At 40.6% G+C, this 23,995-nt stretch overlaps 4 protein-coding genes across 4 annotated transcripts; all 4 read left to right on the top strand.

Annotated features, from left to right (window-relative positions):
• Window positions 1-990: 990 nt before the first annotated feature.
• LOC117057903 (olfactory receptor 6B1-like) lies at window positions 991-1,983 on the top strand. Its single transcript, XM_033168744.1, has one exon. The coding sequence runs from the start codon at window positions 1,021-1,023 to the stop codon at window positions 1,981-1,983; it is 963 nt and encodes a 320-aa protein (XP_033024635.1). The 5' UTR covers window positions 991-1,020.
• Window positions 1,984-7,487: 5,504 nt separating this feature from the next.
• Window positions 7,488-8,518, top strand: LOC117058990 (olfactory receptor 6B1-like). Its single transcript, XM_033170424.1, has one exon. It carries the CDS (start codon window positions 7,488-7,490, stop codon window positions 8,475-8,477), a length of 990 nt encoding a protein of 329 aa, XP_033026315.1. The 3' UTR covers window positions 8,478-8,518.
• A 6,334-nt stretch (window positions 8,519-14,852) lies between these two features.
• Window positions 14,853-15,911, top strand: LOC117058702 (olfactory receptor 6B1-like). Its single transcript, XM_033170038.1, has one exon. The coding sequence runs from the start codon at window positions 14,853-14,855 to the stop codon at window positions 15,840-15,842; it is 990 nt and encodes a 329-aa protein (XP_033025929.1). The 3' UTR covers window positions 15,843-15,911.
• Window positions 15,912-20,572: 4,661 nt separating this feature from the next.
• On the top strand, window positions 20,573-21,606 carry LOC117057902 (olfactory receptor 6B1-like). The gene has a single exon (XM_033168743.1). It carries the CDS (start codon window positions 20,644-20,646, stop codon window positions 21,604-21,606), a length of 963 nt encoding a protein of 320 aa, XP_033024634.1. The 5' UTR covers window positions 20,573-20,643.
• Window positions 21,607-23,995: the final 2,389 nt, after the last annotated feature.

The following is a 23,995-nucleotide window of genomic DNA, read 5'->3' as shown; positions in this document are numbered from 1 at the left end:
GGGGTCCTCAAGAGCTCAAGTCCTCAATCAGAATGGACTGGGCTGATCAGCGGTCTAAAGCAACTTGTTATTAGTTTTCTTGTGATGTGATATGTTTTAGGTGTCCAAGGCTGTGATCTGGAATACGTCAAGGCTTTCTCACCTTATGCTTGTTTGACTTTGCACATGAACTAGTCTCATGAAACTTGTGGCAGTTGCTGATATTTCCTTGGGTTTATTTGAACCTTACACAGTAGAGCTTCTTTCCACAGCTCAATATTCCACCACATAGTATTCCCCTAATAAAGTTGCAGACTTCTGGAAGCAAATGAACAAAGGCATATTGTCAGGAGGCTCAGTTCTCACCTCCCTGAAACAAAGGTAAACATTTCTATATATTAATGGTCAAAGCTGTTGCCAAGATCTGTAATCTGCCAAGCATTCATTTCAGTTTTCAGTTTTCAAAGTATGTGAACACGGCAGGATTGTAGAAATTGTAGGTTGGGGAGCTGATAGTCAAACATTCCCCAAGCTAGGAACTACATTTTGTATTATGAACTTTGACTTGATTTGTGACACTCTTGCCAATAAAACTTCACCACAACTGCCTTACATGTGCATATTAACATAACCCAATGCTATCATGTATTTTCATATATGCCAATTCTTCCCTCAATTTTATTTAAAACAAAGATAAAACAACTACATTCAATCAGAGAATAGTATACAACAATTCTGACAATTCTCTCTCTCTCTCTCTCTCTCTCTCTCTCTCTCTCTCTCTCGCTCTTGCTCTCTCCCCCTGTGTTTATCTGTGTGTCTTAAGGTTTTAGGTTTTAGCTCATCTGTTTCTGAAAATTATCTGAACAGAACCCTTTACAGTAAAATGAATGTGAATTAAAATTATGGAGCACTTAAGTATTTTAACAAACTATTTTGCGGATAGAAAGATTATATATTTATAAATAAGTGGCATTCATATAACATTGGCAATTGTGGTTTCTGTTTCAATAATTATTTAGTTGATGAATGGAATAATTCATGGCAAAAGTAGAAAAAGTAAATAAAACAGTGGTGACAGAATTTATCCTCTTAGGATTCAAGACACTTCCTGAATGGCAGACTCTCCTCTTTGTTATATTTTTAGCAATCTACATAGTGACAATGTTTGGAAATATCCTTATAACTGCAATAGTCCTAACCAATAATCATCTTCACAAGCCTATGTACTTTTTCCTGGGAAATTTGTCTCTTTTAGAGATATGCTACATCTCAACAATTCTCCCTAGAATCTTGGTAAGTTTTATGAGTGACTATCATGGGATTTCTTTTAGTGGGTGTTTCCTCCAGCTCTATTTCTTTGGTTCTTTTGCTTGCACTGAGTGTTATCTCTTATCAGTGATGTCTTATGACAGATATGTAGCAATATGTAAACCACTGCATTATGTGGCTATCATGAAGAGTAAGTTATGTGTTCAACTATCCTTTGCTCCTTGGATACTTGGTGCTGTGCTTCCTGCATTTACAACCTTCCTTGCATCTCAGCTGAATTTTTGTGGCCCCAACGTAATTGACCATTTCTTCTGTGATTACACACCATTGTTAATGCTCTCCTGTAGCGAAACCCAACAGGCAGAAGCACTGATGTCAGTCTTGGGATCGGCATGCATCATGCCACCATTGATCCTGACCTTTACTTCCTACATTTGCATAATCTGTACCATTTTGAAAATCCCTTCAAACAGTGGCAAGAAGAAAGCATTTTCTACCTGCTCCTCTCATCTTATCGTAGTCACAATTTTCTATGGGACCCTAACTATGGTGTACATGTTACCGAACACTGACACACTGGGGGATCTGAATAAAATCTTTGCTGTTTTCTACACCATCCTGATTCCCATGTTCAATCCCTATATCTACAGCCTGAGGAACAGAGAGTTCAAGGACGCTGTTAGAGAAGTATTCAGCAAACTTGTACCTATGGGAAGAATTCAAGGAATCTAAATCCAGTAGAACTAAATGCTTTTGTAATAATGTAAGTGGTAACCCACCAACCACTTTCCTTTTGAGAAGACCAGCTGAAATCAATAGAAACACTTTTGAGTAGGCCTATGTAATTTGTGATTTGTAATTTAATGAAGGTGGCAATATAATTACAGAAACAAATGCAATTGACTTTTTTTTAAAAAAAGAATGTCCATATATTTGCATAGAATCTTAGAGTTGGAAGGAACCACAAGAGTCAGATACTCCAATCCCTTTGCAATGCAGGAATCTTATGCCCAGCCTGGGGCTTGAACTCATGACCCTGAGATTGAGATTTCATGCCCTACCAGCTGAGCTATATGACACTTAGAAGGGTGGAAGGATTTTTAAATACTAGTAGCATTGTACCCTTAGAAAACAGATGCAAAAAAACTCAATGTCCCATAAAGTTCTATCTAGAATGGCTGCATTTGCTCATTCGACTCTGTAGCAGAGATACAGTGGTGCCCCGCTAGATGAAAATAATTCGTTCTGCGAAAATTTTCGTCTAGTGGGTTTTTCGTCTAGCGAAGCGGCAATGACAGCCACGCTTTCGCTAGACGGAAAAAAAAAGACGAAAAATTTTCATCTTGCGAGGCAGCCCCATAGACTTTTTCGTCTAGCGGGGCAGCCTCCCGCTAGACGAATGCCTTCGTCTAGTGAGTTTTTTGTCTAGCGAGGCATTCGTCTAGCGGGGCACCACTGTATTCACATATTTAGCAGGTTTTTTTTAGAGAGATGTTGATGGACACAGTTTCACTTTCAGATGGCTCTTTGCATGCAATAGCTGAAATCAGCTTTGAGTATTGCATTTGAATTATCAAATTCCCTGCATATATTTCATTAGATATTGATTCAGTTGACTGTTGGGACAGCAAAACTGAAGAGATTGAACTGTAGGAAGAAGGAGAGGGTTAATACAACCACTGTCACAAAAATTTAACCTTCTGGGGTTTCAGGCTGTGTCTGAAAGGCAGACTCTACAGAGCCTAGAAACCATTAGCATGTGGAATCCGTGGGCAGCTTCCAGTGTCCCCATGCCCAGGTAGGACCTACCACTCACATCTTTATGTCCCTACCCCTGCTAGAAGAGGTTACTGAAATTTCTCCCCAGCATAACAATATCTTGGGGCCTTATGAAAACTTAAGGACTGTCCCAGCTAGGAATGGATCAGTTAAATTTCGCCCCATTTCAGTTTTATCATTCATTCATTAGTCACATAAAAACCCATGCTAAAATAATTATACTTATGTGAGACCTGTTCAGGACTTCAAAGTATGTGGAAGGAAAAACAGGGATGGAACCAGCAAACCAAAGCATTGGGAAAGCTGCAGACAGGGGCAGCATGTGGACACATCAGCGGAGCAATAAAACAATAAGATAATAAAACAATGAAGCAATAAAGTAAAATAAGGTGGGAAGAGGCACAGCTGTAATCGGTCCAAGCAGTATTTTTTTAAAAAAATTAAAACAATAAATCTTAACTAAAAGCTGGAGGGTTTGATTAATTAATTCAAAGTGTTGGTGCTGACCTTTAAAGCCCTAAATGGCATCAGTCCAGTATACCTGAAGGAGTGTCTCCACTCCCATCGTTCTACCCGGACACTGAGGTCCAGCACCAAGGGCCTTCTGGCAGTTCCCTCATTGTGAGAAGCCAAGTTACAGGGAACCAGGCAGAGGGCCTTCTCAGTAGTGGCACCTGCCCCGTGGAACGTCCTCCCACCAGATGTCAAAGAGAACAACAACTACCAGACTTTTAGAAGACATCTGAAGGCAGCCCTGTTTAGGGAAGCTTTTAATGTTTGGTGTATTTTAGTATTTTGTTGGAAGCCGTCCAGAGTGGCTGGGGAAACCCAGCCAGATGGGCGGGTTATAAATAATAGATGATGATGATGATGATGATGATGAAACTATGTACCTCAGACACAATGTCAACATCGCCATTCCTCCTGACTCTACCCTGGCCATCCCATGTTGAACAGAAAATTCTGAAGGGAGATTCTTCAAGCATTTGGGTGAACACACTAAGAGCAGCAAAGAGCACTGTCTGCACAGGGTTCTCTTCAGAGGATTGTATGAATACTACTACTACTACTACTACTACTAATAATAATAATAATTTATACCATGCCCTCCCCAGCCGAGATCAGGCTCAGGGCAGCTAACACCAAATATATAAAACATTAAAAACACAAGCACGCAAACACTTGATTAAAACACAGCTCAAAATCACAGTAAAATCAGAATAAACTTAAGTGGCCAACCCATGAATCACAGCCATGAAGGTAGGAATATTAAATATTTGCCAGACCCAGTCGCCCGTGCTGGTCCACATGGGCCGATAGAAAGGGTCAAGGGGGGCACTTACATACAGCGTTTCATGGAAAGAAGGGGGTCAGACTGGGCCCAGAACAAAGGCCTGGCGGAACAGCTCCATCTTGCAGGCCCTGCAGAAAGATGTCAACTCCCCTTTCAACTCAATGCATGGAGATTGGGGTGGAATCAATGGGGACATTGCTTGCATGCACAGCCCTGTGACCCCACCACAGTTTATTCCCCCATATGCCAGGCCAAGATCAGATCCCAGATTGCTTGCCAGAATACCCCAAGCTTCCCAGAGCCCAGAGAACCCGGGGGCAAATGAGATCCCAAGTACCTGAAGACATACTTCACTAGATTCCAGTGATTGCCTTGGAAGGATGCTTCTAAGGCATCCCATATCACAAATGCTTGAAGACTCCCCTTCTAAGTTAGAGTGGAAGGCTGAATTGACCCAACCCCAGAGAAATGCCTGAAAATTCAGCCTCATGTGGCCACTTTGTAACAAGTGCATGCCCCAAAGCCCAAAGAATCTCCATGACTTGTGATTGAGGACCTCCTTGCAAGTCAAAGAATCAATAGCAGAATTAAGTGCTTGCAGCTACTACTGAGTGTAGTCTGAGAAATCAGTTTATATATTCAGATATCATAGCTGCTAGAAAAGTGTAGATATTTTAGTTTCCAGAAGCTGGTAGCCTGATCTTCCCTATCTCTTGGCAGATCTCCTGTTTGCCAGAAGCTCTGTTTGCCGGGGGGGGGGGTTAATTTTGGACAGCTTTATTGTGCTTTGACCTTGGCTTCACCTAGATACTTCTTTTTTGGACTCAGCTTCTTCCGGACAGGTGATTTGAATCCCAGCCTGTGGTTGACCTTGTTGTATGGAATTGCACCAATGAATGTTCAAGAACTGATATTTAACCTTGCTGGAACAGGGCACTCTGTGTTCTTTGGCGGGCTGCACATTGCTGTAGTAGTTAGTATGGTGGCCAGATGATATTACAATAAGTACAATAATTCCAAGAAAGGAGGAGATCAATGAAGGTAGTCTCTCAAGAGAGCTGATGGGAATGGCTCTGCTTTCTATCTCTCCCTTTGTAGTAGCTATATTATTTTAAGGTTTTTTTCTGCCACATTTCCTGTAATTTTTGTGTGTGTGGAGGAGGAGTTTATTTTTGTAATTTGATGTCCAACTGCCTCTCACATTCCACGTCAAAAATCTTAACACCATGTTTTAATGCTCTGCTGGTATCGGTGCTGTCGCTCCCTGTGAGTCCTCGTTGTCGTCTTGTCTAGTCTTGGGTGGTATTCCTGATGGCAAACCCAATCTTCCCAGAAGTGCTTCGTGTTCCTTCCTTGGGTCAAATTCCTCCGGATATTTGTCCAGAAACTTTTGTTTCTCTTCAACAGATCTTATCCTCACCTTCTGATCCTTGAAGGAGAGGAATTGTGGAAATTCCCACCGGAAAAAGATTCCTTTCTTCTTCAGAACTGTAGTCACGTCAGTATATTTTTTAGTTGTGGCCTAATTTTAATTCCATATAACGTTGTCAGAGTCTTTATTCCTTCCTTATGATCCCTGGGGGCTGGGGCTGTTGCCACCTGGTCACGCAAGGTTTGCATGTAATTAATGTCACAATGCTTATTTACATTCTATAGAGGGGAGGAGGCAGGAAGGTGGAGGACATAAATTCATCTCACTGAAAGGTTCCCTTTGCTCTTTTGTTTTGTGAAATCAGCATTGGCTTGGAACTCCCTGTGGCTGAATTGCCCAGATATCGCTTGGAACTCCCTGTTGCTGAATTGCCCAGAGAGTTTACATTGTGTTAGAGAAAATATAAAAAATGGCACGATAGAATCAAACTAAATAGGCTGGAATGCTGTGCACAAACCTGTATTGTAGTGAGATGTTTTGTCTGAGGAAATGGAGAAGTGCCATAGGATCTATATCCAGCTGTTCTGATATTTTGAAAGAAGAGGTCAAAGCAGTGATTGGCAGAGCACTTTTCAAGGTAAAAAGGTCTCTGCAAATGAATGTAGATAGATAGATAGTACTTTATTCGGCTATAAGCCCACAAGGTAAAACAAATCAATAAATAAAACAGCATTTTACATTCTAAAATATCAACTAAAATATTTCAACGCATAATCTCCTTCGCATTACAGTACTTACAATCTCTAGATGTAATGAATGTAGAAGATGGGGGCAGTTTCAGGGATATATATATATATATATATATATAGAGAGAGAGAGAGAGAGAGAGAGAGAGAGAGAGAGAGAGAGAACACACATAATCAGATGATGGAGTGTTGACCTCTCTCAGGACCTGCTGCACATTTTGTATTGATTTTGTAGCACAGTAATGGGTCTAGAAGGAGTGATGGTGAGGAGATATTTTACGGAACTGGTTAGATAAATATGTTTTGTGGGTCCTCATTCACTATGAGGCAAGGGATATAGGGCTGCATCCAACTACGTTCTACTCAGAGTATGCTCATTGTAATTAAGGATCTGACTTATTCATGGCCTTATGATTGTGTATCAACATAACCAATCTCTGTCTCCATCTCGCTCATACGTATATGTGGTTCTCTACGGCTCTTAAGATTTTAATTTCAGATCATTTATATCTGGGAATAGACGGGGGTGGGGGGTGGGAGGAACAATTTCCAGTAAGATGGATATGAATTAGTAATATCAACCAAAATGATAATTTTAGGAGCTCTTCACAGTCCTTTGGCTAAAATAAAATGGAGATTATATAGAGTGTTGGCCTTCTAATGTCATCAGATGCAAGTGCTAGAAAGAAGTGAATTTAGCAACACAAAATATATTCTGAGTGATAGAATATATTTTCTGCCAATGGCAGTTTATGTTTCCCATCTCTTCTGACATATGTTTTGATTTTGTTCAACATTGTCATTCTTTCTACATTATCTTAGTCTCCATATTTTTAAAAATGAATTATTAATCCAGGATACATACATAGAATATTTATAATAATATGATTAGCTTTCATAGCTACATCACTAAGAAGTTATACACCATGGGACTTATCTAGAGGGTGTTGGTTGATAGATAGATTCTATTCATGGAGTTAAGCAGAAGGCACTCACAAAATGTTTATATCTGTGCTTTCTGTTCCAGCACTTATTTAGTATCAGAATGGAACAATTTGTGATGAAAAAAGAAAGGGATAATGAAACATTGGTCACAGAATTTATCCTCCTAGGATTCAAGACGCTTCCTGAACTGCAGACTCCAATCTTCGTTATATTTTTAGCAATCTACATGGTGACAGTTGCTGGAAACATTCTTATAGCCACAGCAGTCCTCGCTGATCATCGACTTCACAAACCCATGTACTTCTTCCTGGGGAACCTGTCTATTTTAGAGATCTGCTACACCTCAACAACCCTTCCAAAACTTTTGGCTAGCTTGTTGAGTGAATATCATGGGATTTCTTTTAGTGGGTGTTTCCTCCAGTTCTATTTCTTTGGCTGTTTTGCTTGCACTGAGTGTTACCTCTTATCTGTGATGTCATATGACAGGTATGTAGCCATATGTAAACCATTACATTATGTAACCCTCATGAACAGCAGACTATGTGTTCAGTTATCGGTTGCTCCTTGGATTATTGGTGCTGTACTTCCTGCAATTACGGCATTCTGTGCATCACATCTGGATTTCTGTGGCCCCAATGAAATCGACCATTTCATTTGTGATTATACACCATTGTTAATGCTCTCCTGCGGTGAAACCCAGCAGGCAGAAATGTTGATGACAGTGGTGGGATTCGCAGGCATCATGCCACCATTGATACTGACCTTGACCTCCTATGCTTGCATTATCAACACCATTTTGAAAATCCCTTCAAACAGTTGCAGGAAGAAAGCTTTTTCTACCTGCTCCTCTCATCTTATTGTGGTCACCATTTTCTATGGTACCCTTATCATAGTGTACATGTTACCAAACACCGACACACTGAGGGATCTGAACAAAATCTTTTCTCTTTGCTACACCATCCTGACTCCCATGTTTAATCCCTTCATCTACAGCCTGAGGAACAGAGACTTCAAGCAAGCACTCACAAAAGCCTTCAGCAAATTTGTGCCTGAGAGAACAATGGAAGGAAACCAAATGCATCAAAACTAAATGCTTCTGTAACTGAGGAGACAAACTGAAAACAATACAAGCACTTTGGAATAAGTGATTTGTGACTTGCAATTTCAAAAACCCACCAGTGAAATTTATGAAACTAACAATATTGATGGCTATTTTTAAAAGATGCAGAACATATACAGATACAATGACACTCAGAAGAGTGGAGACATTTTCAAAACCTAGTACCCGGTATTCCACCCCTTGTAGTCTGTTGGGACTACAGAATTGAATAAAATGAACCATAGGAAGATGAAATGAGGTTAATCCAACAACTTTGACAGAAATTTAACCTCCTTGGATTTAAAGCTCTGCCAGAAATGCAGGGTTTAGATTTTGTTGTGATTCTGTAAGCCTGCCTGCCTAACAATGGCAAGGCACCATTAACACGTGTCATCTTCTGACAACTGTTGAATTCCTCATGCCAGACAGGTCCCACAACGTTTGACTGTCTGGGGCTGTAGATTACATCTTCCCACCCTGCCATGAACTGTCATTGAAATATCTTACAGTGACCCATCATATTGTTGTATTGGGGAAAAATGTGCCATTAAAGGGTGCCCTAAATAGAGATGTATCAGTCAATTTTCATCCTATGTCAGTTTTGCATGTGCTCATTCATGAATCTGATCCACCATGCTGCCATTTATTTGTTTACCAATCCATATACTGATTATTACTGGTACTCAGTGGTTTGTCAAATGGCCTTTCTGGAAAAGATAGCTCATAAACTAAAATATCTGAAAAGCAGAGCTTTTTATTTTGTGTCTTGAATTTGTTTCTTATAAAAATAATGAGGAACGTGTTCACTCACTGCCATCAGTGTATGCAAATATCTGGCTCATTTAAGCTCATTTCAGACTATATAAAATATTTATTATTATTATTATTGATGGTGAAGTATACTTTTATTTTTATAAACCTTTATTATTTGTAAACGGGATCCTTGTATGAATTAATACTTGATTATTTCTTTAGAACTACTACATATCTTTGTACTTTTGTCCTTCCAGATTCTGATGCTTTATTGTTTAAATTTCTTATTCTTTATCTTCTTACTTATTGTTAAGTTTGCAATTTTTTGTTCACATATCAATATTTTAAAAAAAAGAAGGAAAAGAATCCTCTGTGCAGCAAAGAACACTGATTTTAGAGGATTCCCGGTTGCAGTGAATGCTCTCTTTCAGATCTTTTGTCTCAATGAATGAAGACTGGGGTGGAGCCAATGGGGACATAGCTGGCATGTGCAGTCCTGTGACACCACCACAATTTATTCGCCCATCTCTATGGATAGATTGGCATGAAAATTCATTTGCCTATATTATTGTAGCATACAATCCCACTCTTCTGGGTCTTCTGTTTCAAACATTTTTTTATTGTTTTAGATCAGGAATGCCAACTTGATAGAAAAAATATATTTTGGGGACTTCTGGTGTGAGCGCCATTCCCAGCAGTTGGGAACTGTTTCAGCTCCGAGACAGCTCTGTTTCCTCAGGGGTAGGAGCACCGCAACCGCGCTGCGGGCTCCGGTAAACCACAGGAAGAGAGTCCCGTGGTCCAGGGTTTCTAGCGGGCCTCATGGTGCCAACCCGTTCTCAGGCTTCCCTTGTAAAAGGGAGGCTTGAGTGAACGGGCTCCAGAACGGGGCTGTAGAAGCCGTCTCCAACCGGGGAAACGAAACGGCGGCTGGCTGCTGGATTTTGAGCGCTCCGCTTTTCCTCAATCTGCACTTTAAAAAAGGAATAAGATTTATTTATTGTCATTGTCCGTATATACACAGTATACACAACAACGAAAATCAAACACCCAAAGACTGGATTTACCATACACATTTGCACATATCTCCAACACTCTCATCCTTATTAAAACATAATCTATTAAAACATAACATAATCCAGAGTATAACATAACCTATTAAAAGCATAGCATAACCTAAGAGCCTGTCTCATTCCTTACTACTCACTGCTTACTATTACTTACTACTGACCCTGAGATCATTATTAAGTGCAATCAAAGCTCTTGGATAGTTCCGTAAGTACGGAACTTAATTTGGACTTAAAGTATTGCAATTAGGCTTACAGAGAGAGATTTAAAATGAGGAAGTCCGTCTCTCTCTGACAGCGGCAAGATCAAAGTAATGCTAAATTTAGCTGTAGCTATTTAAGACTAGCTTGAAAGTTTCATGCTGATTCTGGATACTTAAGAAACCCCTGTTTGGGGCAAGACTGAGAATTTTGATTTATTTCTTCCTATGGATTGTGAATTAAAGAGAGAGAAAGTTAACCCTCTGACTAAGGGGGAAATGGCGGCTGGGAGCTGGTCATTGAAGATGGAAAAGTACTGAAACTTTGTTATTTCCTGCCTACTCCTGCCTGTTTGGTTCCCACGGTCTCCCCAGACCCAACAATGATTCCATTGCAGGGGAAAATATTGTTGGAATTACATCTTTTGCAACAGAATGTCATTGATAAGTTTACTCAGATTCAAAGTACTTGGAAGAATTGTACTGATGAACTACTCCAAGAAATAGTTGGAGAGAATTATATTCCAGAGATTTTATCTGAAGAAGAAGAGGCACAAGTACAAGAAGAAGAGAAGTTTCCAGGACGTGAGAGGTCGGAAGCTGGTAACCGGGACAGTATAGCGGGTTTCTGGGGTGGCAGCCCAGAGACTTTGGAACAACAATTCTGGGAAATACAATTTGAATTGGAGAGTGGAGAAAAGATACTTTGTGATAATGTTTTGGCTTGCATGTACCAAGGAAAATGTGACATTCAGGAAGAAGAAGGAAATTGTATCATTCTGGGAGAAGAAGAACCTGGACTGGGAAAATGTGGGGGGGGGGAGCCTGGTGGGAGGGGGAAATGGGAGGGGGAAGGATGGTGAGGAGGGGTGTGGGGTAAAGGGACTTAAGAGATTTATTAGGAATGCTGATCATGGTACTCTGACATCAGAGGGGGAAAAGGATTTTGAGAATGGAAGAAATACCTAGGTTTTCATTAAAATGTATTGATTTATATATTTTTGAAGTTGGAATCAGAAGCAACAAGAGCAACAGCTCTACTAAGTAAAGAGAAGAAAGGATATAAGAAGCTAAGATTTGAAATTTGATGTTTTATTTGATAAGAATAAGTTGTATGATTTAAGATATGTTGATTATAATTGTTAGACTAAGATTTGATGTAAGAAACTAGATTTTACAATGTTACAAAGTTACTGAAGAAGATTAGAAATGAACGCATAAGAGAGGTCGTGAGGAAGTCCCAAGTTTAGGATTTTAAAGAAGTGAAGGATTCTTAATTAATTGTGTTGTTTTGTGTGTATTGGGTGTATTGTGTTGTTTTGTATGTATGGTGTGTATTTGTAATTTGTTTAATCTGGAAAATCCAATAAACTCCTATTTTTTAAAAAAGGAAAAAATATTTTGGGGGTGGGGGGCATGATGCAGTGCATGCTCACCATTTGAATGGCAATGACCATCAACTTGGGAGGGGCTGCCCCTCATATATTTTATTGGGGGGGTGAAGGCCCCTCAGCCCCTCGGAGTTGGCTCCTATGTTTGAGATAAAGCACCCAACAGACAAAATGCTGCTATTTGGCACAACCTTAGACTTGGAGCAAATGGGGGGAGGGAGTTTGAGGGGAATTTATCGGGTTGGAGTCTTAATGTGTGCACCCTTACCCTCAGAGGAATTTCAGATGTCAACCTGACATCTGAAAACTCCTACAATAGATAAACTCACCCACCCAGCTTCATTCCCCATCCCTAGCATAGTGTCTTCTCAATAGATGGCACACTGGTTTTCCCATTAAGATTTACATGTACTGTAATTAGTGTTGGCTAATAAAAAAGAGATACTCTGTGATGTGGGGGTCATGGAATGAGAGAGTTGTAGGGGACCTTTGGACCTGCCAGTCCAAGTGATGGCTCAGTGAAGGAAATTCAGAGCTACAGAATTCTCAGAAGATGGCTGTTAGAAGATTCCCAGTGTCTGAGACCCCACCCTTCCACTAGGTGACTACTTTCATTGTTGCACTGCCCTCTCCCCTGGCATGCAGCAGAGAACATGTATTTGCCATGTTCTCTGGGGATGAAGGGAAGGAATACAAAAGTGCCAAGTGGTAATGGAGGAAGAGATAGAATAATTATGGGCTGTTTCAGGAAACACATACGTTGTGATTGTTCCAGTTACAGGTGGGTAGCCGTGTTGGTCTTCCATAGTCAAAACAAAATAAAAAATTCTTTCCGGTAGCACCTTAGAGACCAACTAAGTTTGTTCTTGGTATGAGCTTTCGTGTGCATGCACACTTCTTCAGATACCTTCTTCAGATTGTGATTGTTGTTGTCCAAAGGAAGGTACAGCTCTTCAGGGGGGTGGGTGATGTGTGATCCCATGGAAGGGCATCAAAGAACTCATACAACAGATACACTCCCAGCTCCATTCTGCACTCCCTTGCAGAGCAACTTCTACAGAGATGTCACACTAGTTTTCTCTTTAGGATTTAGACATAATCACTGTTGGATTTCATAGTCTGAAAGGTGCATTTTGTGGATGGTGAGTGCAGCAGAAATAATTTAGACAGACCCCAGTGTTGGGTGAAAATCAGGCCAGATTTCTGGGGAGGAATCATGGCTCATTAGACATCTCCTCTTGAGACTCCATTGACAAAGATAATTAGGTGGTGATTAATGATAGCCATATATTTATGGAGGACATAAATTCATCTCACTGAAAGGTCCCCTTTGCCCTTTTGTTTTGTGAAATCAGCATCGGCTTGGAATTCCCTGTGGCTGAATTGCCCAGATATCGCTTGGAACTCCCTGTTGCTGAATTGCCCAGAGAGTTCACATTGTGTTAGAGAAAATATAAAAAAATGGCACGATAGAATCAAACTAAATAGGCCAGAATGCTGTGCACAAACCTGTATTGTACTCAGATGTTTTGTTTGAGGAAATGGAGAAGTGTCATAGGGTCTATATCCAGCTGTTCTGATATTTTGAAAGAAGAGGTCAAAGCAGTGATTGGCAGAACACTTTTCAAGGTAAAATGGTCTCTGGAAATGAATGTAGAAGATGGGGGCAGTTTCAGGGATAGATAGATAGATAGATAGATAGATAGATAGATAGATAGATGATAGATGATAGATAGAGAGAACATAATCAGATGTAGTGTTGACCTCTCTCAGGACCTGCTGCACATTTTGTATTGATTTCATAGCAGAGTAATGGGTCTAGCAGGAGTGATGGTGAGGAGATATTTTACGGAACTGGTTAAATAAATATGTTTTGTGGGTCCTCATTCACTATGAGGCAAGGGATATAGGGCTGCATCCAACTACGTTCTACTCAGAGTATGCTCATTGTAATTGCAATGAAGGACTGCAAGAAGATCAAACCTATCCATTCTTAAAGAAATCAGCCATGAGTGCTCACTAGAAGGACAGATCCTGAAGCTGAGGCTCCAGTACTTTGGCCACCTCATGAGAAGAGATGTCTCCCTAGAAAAGACCCTGATGTTGGGGAAGATGGAGGGCACAAGGAGAAGGGGACGACAGAGGATGAGATGGTTGGACAGTGTTCTCGAAGCGACTGGCATGAGTTTGGCCAAAATGCGAGAGGCAGTGAAGGATAGGCGTGCCTGGCGTGCTCTGGTCCATGGGGTCACAAAGAGTCAGAAACGACTGAACGACTGAACAACAACAACAACAACAAATTAAGAATCTGACTTATTCATGGCCTTATGTTTGTTTATCAACATAACCAATCTCTGTCTCCATCTCTCTCATACGTATATGAGGTTCTCTACGGCTCTTAAGATTTTAATTTCAGATCATTTATATCTGGGAATAGACATGGGGTGGGAGGAACTATTTCCAGTAAGATGGATATGAATTAGTAATATCAACCAAAATGATAATTTCAGGAGCTCTTCACAGTCCTTTGGCTAAAATGAAATGGAGATTATATAGAGTGTTGCCCTTCTAATGTCATCAGATGCAGGTGCTAGAAAGAAGTGAATATAGCAACACAAAATATATTCTGAGTGATAGAATATATTTTCTGCCAATGGCAGTTTATGTTTACCATCTCTTCTGACATATGTTTTGATTTTGTTCAACATTGTCATTCATTCTACATTATCTTAGTCTCCATATTTTTAAAAGGAATTATTAATCCAGGATACATACATAGAATATTTATAATAATTTGATTAACTTTCATAGCTACATCACTAAGAAGTTATACACCATGGGACTTATCTAGAGGGTGTTGGTTGATAGATAGATTCTATTCATGGAGTTAAGCAGATGGCACTCACAAAATGTTTATATCTGTGCTTTCTGTTCCAGCACTTATTTAGTCTCAGAATGGAACAATTTGTGATGAAAAAAGAAAGGGATAATGAAACATTGGTCACAGAATTTATCCTCCTAGGATTCAAGACGCTTCCTGAACTGCAGACTCCACTCTTCGTTATATTTTTAGCAATCTACATGGTGACAGTTGCTGGAAACATTCTTATAGCTACAGCAGTCCTCGCTGATCATCGACTTCACAAACCCATGTACTTCTTCTTGGGGAACCTGTCTATTTTAGAGATCTGCTACACCTCAACAACCCTTCCAAAACTTTTGGCTAGCTTGTTGAGTGACTATCATGGGATTTCTTTTAGTGGGTGTTTCCTCCAGTTCTATTTCTTTGGCTGTTTTGCTTGCACTGAGTGTTACCTCTTATCTGTGATGTCATATGACAGGTATGTAGCCATATGTAAACCATTACATTATGTAACCCTCATGAACAGCAGACTATGTGTTCAGTTATCGGTTGCTCCTTGGATTATTGGTGCTGTACTTACTGCAATTACGGCATTCTGTGCATCACATCTGGATTTCTGTGGCCCCAATGAAATTGACCATTTCTTTTGTGATTATACACCATTGTTAATGCTCTCCTGTGGTGAAACCCAGCAGGCAGAAATGTTGATGACAGTGGTGGGATTCGCAGGCATCATGCCACCATTGATACTGACCTTGACCTCCTATGCTTGCATTATCAACACCATTTTGAAAATCCCTTCAAACAGTGGCAGGAAGAAAGCTTTTTCTACCTGCTCCTCTCATCTTATTGTGGTCACCATTTTCTATGGTACCCTTATCATAGTGTACATGTTACCAAACACCGACACACTGAGGGATCTGAACAAAATCTTTTCTCTTTGCTACACCATCCTGACTCCCATGTTTAATCCCTTCATCTACAGTCTGAGGAACAGAGACTTCAAGCAAGCACTCACAAAAGCCTTCAGCAAATTTGTGCCTGAGAGAACAATGGAAGGAAACCAAATGCATCAAAACTAAATGCTTCTGTAACTGAGGAGACAAACTGAAAACAATACAAGCACTTTGGAGTAAGTGATTTGTGACTTGCAATTTCAAAAGTCCACCAGTGAAATTAATGAAACTGACAATATTGAAGGCTTTTTTTTAAAGATACAGAGCATATACATGTACAATATCATTCAGAAGAGTGGAGACATTTCCAAAACCTAGTGTTCCACCCTTTGTAGTCTGTTGGGACTACAGAACTGATGTTAATCCAACAACTGTGACAGCAATTTAACCTCCTTGGATTTAAAGCTCTGCCAGAAATGCAGGGTTTAGATTTTGTTGTGATTCTGGAAGCCTGCCTGCCTAACAATGGCAAGGCACCATTAACACGTGTCATCTTCTGACAACTGTTGAATTCCTCATGCCAGACAGGTCCCACAACGTTTGACTGTCTGGGGCTGCAGATTATATCTTCCCACCCTGCCATGAACTGTCATTGAAATATCTTACAGTGACCCATCATATTGTTGTATTGGGGGGAAATGAGCCACTAAAGGATGCCCTAAATAGAGATGTATCAGTCAATTTTCATCCTATGTCAGTTTTGCATGTGCTCATTCATAAATCTGATCCACCATGCTGCCATTTATTTGTTTACCAATCCATATACTGTTTATTGCTGGTACTCAATGGTTTGTCAAATGGCCTTTCTGGAAAAGATAGCTCATAAACTAAAATATCTAAAAGGCGGAGCTTTTTATTTTGTGTCTTGAATTTGTTTCTTATAAAAATAATGAGGAACGTGTTCACTCACTGCCATCAGTGTATGCAAATGTGTGGCTCATTTAAGACTATATAAAATATTTATTATTATTATTGATTGAACTAACAGGTGAGGTATACTTTTATTTTTATAAACCTTTATTATTTGTAAAGGGGATCCTTGTATGAATTAATACTTGATTATTTCTTTGGAACTACAACATATCTTTGTACTTTTGTCCTTCCAGGCTCTGACGCTTTATGGTTTAAATTTCTTATTCTTTATCTTCTTACTTATTGTTATGTTTGCAATTTTTCAATATTTTTAAAAAAGAAATAGAAGGAAAAGAATCCTCTGTGCAGCAAAGAGCACAGATTTTAGAGGATTCCCGGTTGCAGTGAATACTCTCTTTCAGACCTTTTGCCTCAATGAATGAAGACTGGGGTGGAGCCAATGGGGACATAGCTGGCATGTGCAGTCCTGTGACACCACCACAATTTATTCGCCCATCTCTATGGATAGATTGGCATGAAAATTCATTTGCCTATATTTGCCTATACTTCCGGTGTGAGCGCCATTCCCAGCAGTTGGGAATTGTCTCGGCTCCGAGACAGCTCCGGTTTCCTCAGGGGTAGGAGCACTGCAACCACGCTGCGGGCTCCGGTAAACCACGCGAAGAGAGTCCCGTGGTCCAGGGTTTCTAGTAGGCCCCATGGTGCCAACCCGTTCTCAGGCTCCCCTTGTAAAAGGGAGGCTTGAGTGAACGGGCTCCGGCACGGGGCTGTAGAAGCCGTCTCCAACTGGGGAAATGAAGCGGCCAGCTTCTGGATTTTGAGCGCTCCGCTTTTCCTCAATCTGGACTTTAGAAAAGGAATCTGTAAGTACGGAACTTAATTTGGACTTAAAGTATTGCAATTAGGCTTACGGAGAGAGATTTAAAATGAGGAAGTCCGTCTCTCTCTGACAGCGGCAAGATCAAAGTAACGCTAAATTTAGCTGTAGCTATTTAAGACTGGCTTGAAAGTTTCATTCTGATTCTGAGGAAAAGAGATAACAGGAATTAACTTCCTGTGCTCTAGAAGGGTTGCTCTCTCACTTTGGGATTGAGAAACCTTCAAGGAAGCTGTTTGGGTGAGTGACCGGGAAGAGGAAGAACTGCAATCTTATCCAAACCCCACTTAATAGCAACTACTTCTGAAACTACTATAAATTATGAATGAGGTTTTCTGTCTGCTGGTTAAATGGCTCATCTGAAATAAGTCCTGACTGCTTCACTTAAGAGGAGATGACACTAGAGGGCTGAAAAGAAAATAGAACAAAAAGCGTTATTTAAATATACGTACCTAAGAAAGTTTCTAAACAGCTAAGAGGAGCTCTGAGTTGTTTTGATTTTATTTCACTTTATTTTTGATCCTCCACCTCACTGGTGAATCTGCTGATTGTAATGTGAAACTACATGGCTGTGCTGCTGTGGGAGAAGAAAGCTAGGAATGTACTTTTGATAAGCAAGGACTGTGTGGATCTCAAAGAAAGCACTCAGTATGGTGAAAATATTGAAAAACATTCCACTGACTGCAGAGATGCATAAAATGGTGAATAAAAATGTACTGGACAAGTTGAGCCTGGAGAAGTTACAGAGTACCTGGAAAAAAATACTGATGGAGGATTTCCAGAACAGGAGAATGGAATGGTAAAGCTGGAGGCAATAGATAATGAAATCGAGAGGACCTCCACAATGGTTCCTGGAGGGTGAAATAACCAAATGGTGCAGTTATGATGTTGGAGAAGGGGAAGGAAACCATGGATGGAGACACTAAGAAATATTCTGAGCTGGCAGAGATAGAGTTGAGAAAGAAAGGACTATGAATACATTTTGGATTGAACAAGTCAGAGCTTGTTATTATGGAGGTCCCATTATGAATTCTGATTGTGATGTGCCTGCTGGCAAAATGCCTCATCAAAGGCAATAGCTACAGGACCCCCAGCCAGGACCTGAGCCTTGAGAAAAAACACCCATGTGGTTGTTGAGGTGCCAGTAGTCTCGTTTGCAGTAGGCCACCTGGAAAACGCTCTAGAACACCTGATAACCCTGCACCCAGTTATCAGAGGATCTCCTGACATGCCTCTTAAGGCTATGTCGCCAAGAGAACCTACCCCTGTCTTGTAACACCGTGACCCCCACCCTGAAGCCACAACCTTAGGTTGCTATCAAGGGTACACCTTGCAGGGAAGATGCAAGCTAGGGAGGTCACAGGCACCTGCTACATGTTGTCTTTTTAAAAATATATAAATAATTTTTATTAAAGATTTTACTAATTTACAAAAGCACATGCATTCTCTCTTTCTTCAGGTTGTTCCCTCCCTCATCCAACTCTGCCTGGCCTGCAGTAGGCCTGCAGTCTCCCTGGTAGATGCAGTGCCTCATGTGTCAGACATAATTAGGCACGTGTCCCCCCCCATGCTTATTTCCATTCTATAGAAGGGAGGGAGGGAAGTGTGAGAAATTAATACATTCCATTGAAAGGTCCCCATTGTCCTTTTATTTTCTGAAAGGAACTTTCACTAAAGACTTGACTTGGAACTCCCTTTGGCAGAGCTGCCCAGAGAATTTACTTATTCACAGAGTAAAAATGAAGAACTGCCAGATGTAGTCAGAAAAAATAGGTTGGAACGCTGTGTGCAGACCTTTATTGTAGTTAAACATTTTGTCTGAGGAGAGAAATGGGAAAGTACCAAAGGATCTATATCCAGCTATCCTGATACTTTGAAAGAAGAGGTCAAAGCACTGATTGGGAGAACATCTTTGAAGGTACAAAGGTTTGTGTGTGAGAGGTTGAAAGAGAGGGAGATTTCTAGGGATATTACAAAAGCTGTTTGACAGTGGAGCGGATTCCCACGGAAGGTGGTGGTAGACTCTCCTTCACTGGAGGTTTTTAAGCAGAGATTAGATGACCATGTATCATGGATGCTTTAGTTGAGATTCCTGCATTGCAGGGGGTTGGACTAGATGCCATTCAGGGTCCCTTCCAATTCTACTATTTGATGGAGTGTTGACCTCTCTCAGTAGCTGCTGCAAATATTCTGCTGTTTTATAGCACAGGGGTTAGGAGATCCTTTATGGTACTGGTTAAACATTGCAAAATATGGGTACTCGTTCACTATGAGGCAAGGGACAAAGGGTTGTGTTCCACTCAGAGTATATCCATCTTAATTAAGTACCGTGTACAAATCTTATGTTCCAGCTCTGATGGTCAAAACTTTCTGCCAAGCACTAAGAGCTATATTTGTAGTGTGCACTTCGGATTTGATGCATAGCTCTTGCGAGAAAAGGTTTACCTCCACTGCCTTATATGCACGTATTTACATAAGCAAATGCTACCAGGTATGTTCATATTTGACAAATCTTTTTCTCTGTCTCCACATGCATTTCTTCATAGACACTTCCACACACACACACACACACACACACCATTAACTAATTCGTGGTCTGTCCTCATTTTGCATACTTCTTCATATGGCATAACAGCCCTAATAATAGGAAACAGTGACAGATAAATCTGTCTCTCCACACCCCCTGTGTGTGTGTTAAGGTTGTAGGAATTAAGCCAATTTCACTGGTATAACAAGAGCAAATAAAGAGATATTATAGAGGGCATTACTAAGTTGCCTTTTCACTAAAATCGAATGAAGATTATATAGAGTGTTGACCTTCTGACGCCATCAGGCATAAAAGCTAGAAATAAGTGAGCAGGAAATGTGTTCAGAGTGATGTTGCCAATTTCTGTTTATGTTCCCTACTTCTGCTCACATACATTTTGATTATGTTCAACAACACAGCCATTTTTATTGGTCTGTCTGGTATCTATATTATTATCGTTATTTTGACTCAACATAGAGAAGCAAAATATTTCTAATAATGGCTTAGTTCAGCTTACACAATGTGATTTATCTAAATACTGTGGGTAGATAGATAGTATTAAATATATGGATTAGCAGGTGGCACTCACATCATGTTTACATTTGTGATTTCTGTTTTAGAAAATATGTTGTCTCTAGATGGAATAACTCATGGCAAAAATACAAAAGTACAATCAAACGACAGTGACAGAATTTATCCTCCTGGAATTCAGTTCTCTTCCTGAATGGCAGACTCTCCTCTTTGTTGTGTTTTTAGCTATCTACCTGGTGACAGTTGCTGGAAACCTCCTTATAGCTGCAGCAGTCCTAGCCAGTCACCATCTTCACAAGCCCATGTACTTTTTCCTGGGGAATTTGTCTGTTTTAGAGACCTGCTACACCTCAACTCTTCTCCCTAGGCTTTTGGCTAGCTTGATTAATGGCTATCATGGGATTTCTTTCAGCGGGTGTTTTCTGCAGTTCTATTTCTTTGGTTCTTTTGCTTGTACTGAGTGTTATCTCTTATCAGTGATGTCTTTTGACAGGTATATAGCAATATGTAAACCACTGCATTATGTAACCATCATGAAGAGTAGGTTATGCGTTCTCCTATCCTTCGCTCCTTGGATACTTGGTGCTGTGCTTACTGCATTTACAACATTCTTTGCATCTCAGCTGAATTTCTGTGGCCCCAATGTAATTGACCATTTCTTTTGTGATTACTCACCATTGTTAATGCTCTCCTGTAGTGAAACTCATCAGACAGAAATGTTGATGTCAGCCTTGGGATCGGCATGCACCATGCCACCAATGATACTGACCTTCGCTTCCTATGTTTGCATCATCAGCACCATTTTGAAAATCCCTTCAAACAGTGGCAAGAAGAAAGCATTTTCTACCTGCTCCTCTCATCTTATTGTGGTCACCATTTTCTATGGTACCCTTATCGTAGTGTACATATTACCAAAGACTGATACATTGAGGGATCTGAACAAAGTCTTCTCTGTTTTCTACACTATCCTGACTCCCATGTTCAATCCCTATATCTACAGCCTGAGGAACAACGAGTTCAAGGACATTGTTAGAAAAGACTTCAGCAAACTTGTACCTATGAGAAGAATTCAAGGAATCTAAATGCAGTAGACTGCATCTGGGTTGTATGTATTATAGCTGACAGCATTTAATTTAATTTTATTCCCCAACCCCCAAATGTGCTGTACTAGAGAGAATTCCTCATCCTCTAGCATTCTTTTGGTTGTCGGAATACACTGCGTGGATCCGTTAAAAGATCCGCGGTTAATTGTTTATTTTAATGGTTATTGAGAACTACTTTTTGTATCCTTACGCGTGAAAGCGAAAGTGAAAGTAAGAATGAACAGTCGGTTTGCCAATAAGATTAATCCGCCTTTAATTTGTAGTCCCGGTAATGTTTCAAAGTTATCAATGAGCGTTAACCCTGCTTCCCGCCTTTTTGGAGGGCAGCAACAGTGGTTTTATTGGTTGAGGTATCGATCGTGATGTCACATCTGTTCCCTAATAAAAGGCTGAGGCTCCCCGCTTAGGCACGTTCATGTTCGTTCTTCTTTAGTTCTTTCAGTTGAAGTCAAGTTTAGTTTAAGGGATTTTGGGAGCGGGCTGGTTGGGTTGGATGGGTTTTTCTTTTAGTTAGGTTTAGTTCGCGGAAGGTATTCGGTTTAGCTTTAGTTAGGCTTTTAGGTTTAGCCTAGGGCTAGATTTGCGGAAGATATTTCAGTTTAGTATTATTTAGTTTAGTATCGCGGAAGATTGGGCACGCAGGGACTGAGAGCTTAGGGAAACTTAGCTTAGGGCAAGAAACGAGCCTACGCGGGTTTTGCCAAAGCCACTAAAAGATATACTCGGTGTCTGTCGTTCTTTGGGGAAAAGGGAAAAAGATTTAAAGATTTTTTTTAACTTTAACCAAAACTTAGATAACGTCCTTGGTTTGGTTTTCCTGGTTCAGATTCAGGGCATCCATTGGTTTTCGAGGCATCCATTGGTTTTCGAGGCATCCATTAGTTTTCGAGGCATTATTTTAGTTAGAAGGCATTCAAGAACTCACACACCTTCGGAGTCATTTTCCGTCTTACTCAGCTTCCTTCAGATTGTGAGACTTGGCCGGCGCCCGTGCTCATAAGCACGTGGAACGCTGGCCGCTTTTCCCCGCTACTGGTACCTCGTGCGTGGGCAGCTTAAGCTTACGCACGAGGAGCTCCAGCACCGAACCCCGGCATTTGGTAAGGAATTTTGTTGCATTCTTTGGGAATAAGCACAAACATTTTATATCGTCAGTAGCAACATATATCACATGGGTGTGAGCTACACAAGGTAGAACAAAGTGAAACACACAACAGACAACAGATAACCTACCATTTTGAATGCTAATTATTAAGAAGTGACAGAAACAGTCCCATTGTTCAGGCCTTCTTGTGCCCTGTGGTAGGCAGATAAGTAGTTTATTTGCCTGTGCCTCCGTCATCTCCAAAAGTAAGAGAAGTTTCTACCCTGGTGCATTACATGAGTCAGGCTGCAGTAACTTTTCATACTTTTGGAGATGACACAGGCAAATAAATCACTTACCTGCCTACCACTGGACACCAGAAAGCCCGAACAATGGTACTGTTGTTTGCATAATTGTAGGTTAAAATCAATTTACTGCACACTAGCAATGAATTTCAGCAGAAGCAGTCAAGTGTACGGATGTTATTGTTGATTGTTTCAACAATGTGGAAGTGGCTAGGTTGTGGCGTCTCTGACAGTAATGCAATGAACCACATCCTATGCTCCGTCAAGTACACCACTGTTGTGGTTAGTGCAGGATACTACATATTAAGTAACCAACATGTGAACTATTGCACCAGAAGTAAAGGAGCTGCAATCCTGCATTTACGTACATACATACACTCACTCTTGAAGTCAAGATTGTAGCAGGAAAGCACCACTGTTTCATGGCTCATTGCCCCCAGGCACTAAATCCTGAGCCCCTCTAATACTATATTTTTTGTGGCAAGGTTTTCAGTGGGAGGGATGGAAAGTGCTTAGATTGTGTGCCTATAACAATGTGAGGGTCTATTACTGAACTTGTATGTTGGTGCTCCTTTGGCTGATGTATCAGATGTTGCCTCCTAATTATTATAGATAAAAAGTCAGGTAGAATTTTTTCACAATAAACAATATTTGCTTCCACATTCATTAACCTCCAATTCCATTCCGCCCCATCAAGATCCACTTGCCTTTGACATAATTGCAGATTGCTTCCTCCCCATTCACTTTGCTTGACCCCCCTTGCAAATATTACTATATTATCCATTATTATTTTCTTACAATTTATTATGACCTGCTGTTCAGGATACAGATACTTCCAAGCCAGTGAACAAGGTAACCTAAAATTGCGTTTTAAAAACAAACCAAGCAGTAGCTCTGGCTGCGGGCCCACTTAAATGCAGTGGGCACGCCCTAGCCGGCTGCACCGGTTGGCCAGCCAGCTGGGCACCGCACCCAGAGC

Source organism: Lacerta agilis, chromosome 14 (genome assembly GCF_009819535.1).
Source record: "Lacerta agilis isolate rLacAgi1 chromosome 14, rLacAgi1.pri, whole genome shotgun sequence".
In the NCBI taxonomy this organism is placed as follows: Eukaryota; Metazoa; Chordata; class Lepidosauria; order Squamata; family Lacertidae; genus Lacerta; species Lacerta agilis.
This window is presented reverse-complemented; position numbering and strand designations above follow the sequence as displayed.